This window comes from Electrophorus electricus, chromosome 3, assembly GCF_013358815.1.
Source record: "Electrophorus electricus isolate fEleEle1 chromosome 3, fEleEle1.pri, whole genome shotgun sequence".
Taxonomy (NCBI): Eukaryota; Metazoa; Chordata; class Actinopteri; order Gymnotiformes; family Gymnotidae; genus Electrophorus; species Electrophorus electricus.
This window is the reverse complement of record NC_049537.1, coordinates 12,348,171-12,355,818: the sequence shown is the minus strand read 5'-3', so window position 1 is coordinate 12,355,818 and position 7,648 is coordinate 12,348,171. Positions and strand designations below refer to the sequence as shown.

General features: G+C 44.2%; 1 protein-coding gene across 2 annotated transcripts in view; it reads right to left on the bottom strand.

The window, feature by feature from the left end:
* Positions 1-2,679: 2,679 nt before the first annotated feature.
* gli1 (GLI family zinc finger 1) overlaps positions 2,680-7,648 on the bottom strand; it is a 37,148-nt gene continuing 32,179 nt past the window's right edge. For both annotated transcript variants that reach the window (XM_027010941.2, XM_027010942.2), the window contains 2 exons: positions 7,266-7,578; positions 2,680-7,067 (listed from right to left, as the gene is read on the bottom strand). In XM_027010941.2, the coding sequence (XP_026866742.2) occupies positions 4,576-7,067; positions 7,266-7,578 (2,805 nt within the window). In that variant the 3' untranslated portion in view covers positions 2,680-4,575. The remainder of the gene's footprint in view (positions 7,068-7,265; positions 7,579-7,648) is intronic.

Genomic DNA, 7,648 nt, shown 5'->3' with positions numbered 1-7,648 from the left:
TTTCTTATTTTTTTCTTTTTCTTCTCCGTAATGGTATTATTATTTGTTATATATTCAAATTAAAAACAGAATCCCCCATGATCAAATTAATTTTGTTCTTTTAAAAATACACATTTACGACACCATCTCAAAATCATTGTTCGGTTTCCGACGGAGCAATGCTCTTGACCAGGGTGTCGCTTTGATGTGGATGAGGTATAAAAATACCTTTATCTTAATTGCTGGGTTTCGAACAGCGGTTAGGGCTGTCCTTTGTATGGAAAATCCTTGTAAAGGACCGCAAATCCACAACGCTAATTGCTGCCACGGTTTAAATGAAATTTGAGAGGAAAAAAGTGATATTTAATAGAAAACAAAAGAGTCACAGAATGTATGTACATTTGATCATTTTTATTTATATGCCCTGTAAAACATACTTAATTAGTTTTGTAACCTGATTTAGTAATATGTACATATATGACATATTAAGGACCCCAAAGTCTTCTTACATTTTTATGTTCTTTTTGTACATAATAAATGACATGACATAAGAGTGCCTGATTTCTGTACTGAGCTTTACATTCAAATACCCCCCCCCCCCCACACACACACACACAGAGAGCGAGCTGACAGTAAAATAAGCCTATTCCTCCCACTGACCCTCTGGAGTTTCTAATGGACATTTGTCCTTTCAAAGGCATAAAAAAGGAGGATTCCAGGTGGAGAGAAAGAGAGAGGGATGCGAGGTCATAGCCCTTTTGTCCAGGAGAGGAAAGGAGGTGAAGAGGGGATAATAAAGCCACTCCCTGCTGTGGATCAGGGAGGAGGAGAGAGGGAGGGAGGAGGATAGAGGACACATGCAGTAATGCACTTCAAACTGTTGAGTTTACACGTAGAAAACCATCATCACTGGTCAGTCTGTTCAAGTTCAATGAGCAGCATTATTTCCATTATCCTACATGTCCCTTATGTTTGCGACAGTCTTGTCATCTGTGTGTATTTATGTGCAAAGTTTGGTGCCGGATGTCACCCACGAGGAGTCCAGAAGCTCCACCATGATAGTAACTAGTGAGCTGAGCAATCTGGGCACCAAATGGTCCAACATGCACGCAAACACACACGCAAAAACACACGAGGGAGAGGAGCCACAAGAGTTTTTAACGTGTGTGTGCGCGCATATGTGTGTGTGTGTGTGTGTGTGTGTGTGTCTGGCAGGGGTTCAGAGAGAGAGCACAGGGAGGAGACTCCCCAACAGCATATTAAGCATCAGTTAATTACATGCTAACAAAGAGAAGAAAAAAGCAGCTTTCACTTGAATGGTAAAACAAGACAAGAAAAGTCATTATCCGCACTTGCTTTTTCGCATGTCAAAACCTCAGTTCCCATTCTAGCATTTCCATTTGTATTACCAAGCTCAGCACTGTGTATTCTGGCTTAAGTTAAAGCTACAATTCTGAGCCTGGTTAACCATCCGCACTGTTTCTTTACAGTTTAACTGCATCTCACAGCGATCAACAATGAATGGACCTTCACTAGACCCTTAAGGAAGTTAAATCACTTGACCCCAGCTATCTGCATCTCAGTAAATAATTTTCAGATTCTCTTAGAAAAGGTACCCTTAGTTGGGTTTTAGAATGTTTCTAAATGAAAAAAAAAATTATCAAAACATACTGAACGATTATAAAAGATAAATTGGTAGGAAATTAAGACCATTTTTATTCAGCACAATTTTAAGGAATGCATGAATGCAGTAAAAGAACAGAAATAATCCCCCCCACCCACCCCCAGTAGGGGAAGGGGCTATGTGATGAAAGGAACTGGATGTAGCAGAATATTGGGCTGTGGAATAGTAAATCGAGGGAAAGTATGTGAGAGAGTTAGCCAGAGTTAGGCTGGGCTTTTTCTAGTGCTACACACACACACACACACACACACACACACACACACACACACACACACACACACACACACACACACACACAGGCATTATATAAGATCTTTTGATCTTATATTGAGAGGAGGGAACATGGGAACATTTAAAAGGAAATTGTGACACAAATTGGGTCACAAGACATAAATAGAACTTGCAAAACAAAAGGAAATGTGTGCAAGACTTTGTGTATTTCTTCATTTGCCAAAAACTGAAGTGTGTCCATGTTTCACTTATAGACTTACAGTTCACTTCCAGACTTACAGTTAGTTCCATCAGTGTGAGCTCTCAGGGTACCAAGGGCCAGTCACCACAGCAACACACACACACACACACACACACACACACACACACACACACACACACACACACACACACACACACACAGAGACACAGACACACAGACTTTGTGTATTTCTTCATTTGCCCAGAACTGAAGGTTGTCCAAGTTTCACTTATAGACTTACAGTTCACTTCCTGACTTACAGTTAGCTCCATCTGGTGTTCTTTCAGGAGGTTCCTTAAAATTCAAAATCTGTAGAAGAATGTCACAAGTGAAATGGCCCAGTGGGTGTTATAGTATTCCCTAAATATGAAAAATGTCTTAAAGGGAAGATTTAATGTCCTCATAATTAACTTTTTTAGGAGTCAATGCAATATATTATTTATATTGTTAAACAATGGTAAATGAAAATTTTAACAACCATAAATGATTTAATTGTATTTATTATGAGAAAATCCTAAGAAAAGCTATGATAACAAAACCTCTTCCTTGTCTTCATATGAGTTTGTTTGACTGCATTCCCCTTAATAACATGGCATCATATTAGATTTATCGTAACTGCCCCCCTTTTTGAGTAAGCATATCTGATGTACAGTTTTTATTAAGAGATGTGTGACAACACAACACAGGCTTTATTTCCATCACAGGCTGTGTTTATTAATAAAAGGGTAAAATATAGTACCTTTACTCTTATATAAAAATGTAGAAAATGGTATGGAAAAAATATATCACTTGGTTTCCTGTAAATAGATGTAACACCTGCTAAATTCATAAACTTGCATTACTAATGCTTTTGCCAGCAAAATATTTAAACTGTGATAGAAAACACACAGAGAAATGCAAAACCCAGGGGAAAAAAAAGAAAACAATTACATTCTCTAATGTAGCACTATGGAGGTGCGGCCACATGATTCTGTTACTGGTATGACAGGGTGTGCATGCACTCTGCTCAGTGCATGGCATCTTTGGTATGCCATTGATGGCTGTGCTTGAAACACTAGGGGTGGTCAGGGGTTGCAGCCATACCCTGCCCCTTTTTAATACTTATTTAAGATTCAGGAAAAGAGTTCTTCACACTCTTGCGAACACTAACACAAGGACAGTGTGCTAAAGCAAAGGATGTGAAGATCTTTAGCTTGTCAACTGGATATTGCCTGAATGCAAGACCATACATCATACTGGAAGAAACGATACAGAAACAGAATAATTCATGTTTTTTCAGGTTTTGTCTTCAGCTCAGTGCTGCTGTCAGTGCAATGCTTGGAGGCTAGTATAGTTTAGGCCCTGGAAACACTAAAGAGAAGCGACAAGTTAGACTGTTAGCTGATGTATGTACCTCAACAGGATGAACATACACTCTAAAGACCAACAGCAATAATATTAATGTGGTTAAAATGGAAGTTTGTTTTTGACAATGGCAGCATTGAATGCTGCAATCCAAATGAATCTTCAGCCTGTCAAGTCTGTCTTTACACCACTTTACAGACATGAGAAACCAATAATGTTGTGATAAACTAATAGTTGTTTCAGACCATATTCAGCTTAGAGTATCTAGGTCTTTAAACAAGGAAAAAGAGTAGTAGCTCAGTGCCAATTGACTGAAGGTACATGTCTGAAAAGAAACAAGAGGGGAAAATATTAATTGCCATTTAAGTCAAATGGATTCCACTGAATTTACACTCAGCTCTTCTGTCTTGCCACATGAAGAATAATAAACATCAATAAGAACATCTGTTAAGGCTGTGAATACTGCACTGCACACAGGCATTAGGACTGCTGGTTGATATGAGTTTCAGAGTTTTGTGCCTTGTGTAATTCACCTGTCTGACTGTTTCTGTCTATTTCTAGACGGTAAGTCAATATTCTACTTGTAAGGAGGCCATAATGGAAAAAAGGCACTTCAGACCTGTTTACTCTGTTTGAGAGAGTGGTGTGGCTTTTAGAATACCTAAAAATGTGCTCTCTCTAACTCTCTTGCTAATTCCCCTACATTTCAAAAAGCAGATGATAGCTTTTTCTTGTATCATTATCTCAATTTATAGTCCATTGCTGTAAGGTATAAGATATTTACACTTCACAGTGCCATTGTGGCATCTGGAATCTCCCTTTAGTCTTGATAATGAAACCCAAGGTATGTTTATAAAGTCATGATAAATCAAAACCAACAAACTGACAACAAACAAATGGAAATGTTTAGATCCTGTAGAGAAGCAGAATCATTCCATCCTTAAAGACCAGCCAAGTCTAGTGCGGCTCATTGCTAACAGTGAGTGGAAGAAGGTCCATAGGAACCTTTGGTTTTACTGAGGGTCATTCATCAGGACTGCAGTTAGTCAGTTAGTTGTCAATATCGCCAGAACGATAGTCCACATCTTATGACCTGTTAAGACAGTGTGTTCAAATACTTGTTTTCCCCAGCGAGGGACGTCAGCATAGAGGTCATGTCCCCGATGGCCATGTTGGAGAGGCCAGAGGGAAGGGTGATGCTGTTCTGAGGAGTAGTAAGACGGGAGGAGGTCTGGGAGGAAGACGTTTGGTGCACCAGGGTTGGGTTTACCGGGCTGTAGGATGAAGGATCTGGATCATCAATGATGGAAGCAAAGTCAATCTGAGCATTCTCCAGGTCCAGGTTCTCCAAGGTGTTGGACATAGGTGCAGACTCAGCATAGGCCAGTGATGCAGGTTTTGTGGAAGATTCTATTCCTGCAAGGTGCTGGGTCATGCAAGGTCGATCCTGGGGTTCCAGAGACTTACTCATGTTTTGATGCATGTGGATCTGTCCTGAGTAGTAGAAATTCTCTGCGTGTTGCTGCTGTTGCTGAACAGGTGGTAACCGCACTCCTCTCCTGGGGCTAGCAGTGGGGTGGCCAGGGCTCAGGTGAGGTGGGCTGCCCAAGAACGTCCCACCTGCCTGCTGGGAAAGACTGTTCTGGCGACTCAGTGCTTTTTGACCCTGAGGTGGATGAGGTGCCATATCATGGCTGTAACAGGAACCCTGCATGGCAACCATTTGCTCCTTTACTGGCACTGAATTGGATACTCGACTGTGTGCTGGAGAACCCATAACATTCTGATTTGCGTAGCCTTGGTAATTGTTATGATAGAGGGTTTGACCGGTTTGCTGATCTTGCTGAATCATGACTGGCTGTGATCCCATCTCCATACTGTCTGGCTTCCCAGACAGACTGCTGCTGGCAGCTTGCTGCTCTTGCTGCTGCTCCCACAGGAGTGCCTGCTGTGACTGCACATAATTTCGCACCATCATTTCTTTCACCTGCAGCATTGGTGTCTGGGACCTGTGGCCCTCACCCAGTGCAGAGCCTGTACAGCCAAGACTCAGGCTTCCACCACTGGGGAATGAGCCAGCATGGTTTTGCTGCTGACCGTGATCAGCTTGGGTCTTCACCTGACCATGGCGGAAGTCACAACCAGGGTTGGAAGATTTACCCATCAAACTCTGCTCTTGTGTTTGTGGTAAGTATCCTTGTTGGCATAGCGCCATAGCATTAGGCTGGTGGTGCTGTTGAAGAGGCTTGGCATTCTGACAGGCGTTGGACCCTCCCATAGATGAATGGAACTGTTCTGGTTTGATAGTGACTCTCTGATGGTTGTGGTTGGCATTTGGATCATACATACCTTGAAGGTACTGCTGTGCCTGCATTCCTGTGTCTTGGAACTGCATGCCAGCTTGTACACCCACATGAGGACTGTGATGCTGGCTGTTCTGTCCCCACGGTCCTGGTCCTTCACTGGCCTGACCCAGGCTGGGGTAGTGTGGTCCAGAGGGGCTGAGCTGACAGGTGCTCATGCTGTACTCAGCTTGCTGGAGGAGAGTGTTTGCCATGTCGTTTTGACCCATTGCTCCTCCTCCACCGACATCTGCACGCTGACCCTGGTACTGCCCATGAATCTGAGTCTGGTAGGATGGATCTAGGCACCCCATGCCTTCATGTCCAGGGGAGAGTTGGTTGCCTGTGTGAGGGTGGTGCTGGTAGCCCATGTAAGCCTGCTCTTGACCTTGCATTGTTCTTCCCTGATCTCTGCCCTCTGTGGCATTCCCCTGAGGCTCCATAGCCAAGGCTTCCATCATCACATTCTCAGTAATGCTTGGTGGTCGTGGTGAGTAGATGTGCCTGGTGAGGTTGGCATCGGATCCACAGTGCTGCAAGGCATTGCGGCGTCCCATGTTACTCAAGCTGTTGAAGCGTTGCACCCTGGGCAGGCTTTGCAATTCACCTCCAGAGCGCACTGGATCACTGGCACGCCGTGTGTTATTGCCAGGCGCTTGGTGTGGATAGATCACCCCAGTGCCGTACTCTGTGTTGGCACTATGTCTCCTTACACCCCCTTGATGGAGGAAAGGTGGCAGTGGCTGGCCCTCATACTCATTCAAGAAACCACGTCTGCCAGGCGTCCCAGACTGCTCCATATTGGGTAGAGGGGTCGGTGGTGGGCCGCCAGTTGCCGCTGCATATTTAGCCTTCAAACTATACTGCTGTGCTGGAGTGAGGGTGGGAAGACCTGGCAACCCACTAGCACTCTGGCACAATCCGGTTCTGCGGCTGTTCTCTGGGGATAAAGGGTCCACCGCATCATTTCCCACGTGAGACTGGCAATGCCCACCAGTGCCCACCTGAGAAACCTCACTGGAGCGTCGGCTGGACAGGTAAGGGGAAGCCATGGAGGAGCGGCGGCTCACTGTGTAGGCTGAACTCAGGCTACTGGTGCCACTTCCACGGCGGTCATTGGGTGGACAGGGCACAGCCATTCCTCCAACTCCACCTCCTCCGCCCAGCTCAGGGGTAGATAGCTCCAACACACGACGGTTAGAAAGCAAGGGGGATGGGCCACAGATGGCAATCATCTCACCTGATGCTGAGAAGAGAAGGGAAATTTAGATTCAAAAAAGAACCAGAACAAGACAACCTGGGACATTATTTTGGATAAAGCATTAGCATATAGTGCAGGGTAGTTGTAATGTATATTTAAAATATCTGGTGATTTGAAAATTTCAGCATATCATTGGCAAAATCCAAATATAGTAAAAAAAAAATGGGTGTTTCAGCCTTGTACCTGAAAGTGCTGGTAGTTTATTTCCTACACCCCTTCCTGGTGGTGTCTGCCTGCGAATCTGCTTTAGTTTATCAATCTTCAAGTTCTCTAGCCGGTTTAGGGCTTGTGCAGACATGCCCATGCCACCACACCCAGCTCCTCCATTGGACTCAGCTGCTCCAGTGCCTCCCCCATCCTCCAGTGCTGTCAGGTCCTCCAGACTACCCGCTGCATTCAGGTTCATCTCCACACCACTGTCATTGTTGTTGGCGCTCCCTAGTGGAGAGCGCTCACTACTGCAAGATGACTGGCCACCAGGACTTGGCTGAGACTTCTGGTGGACAGCAAAGAACAAAGAATTTGACTAACAGCCAGATGTTGAATTGTCATAATAGCAATGTGGC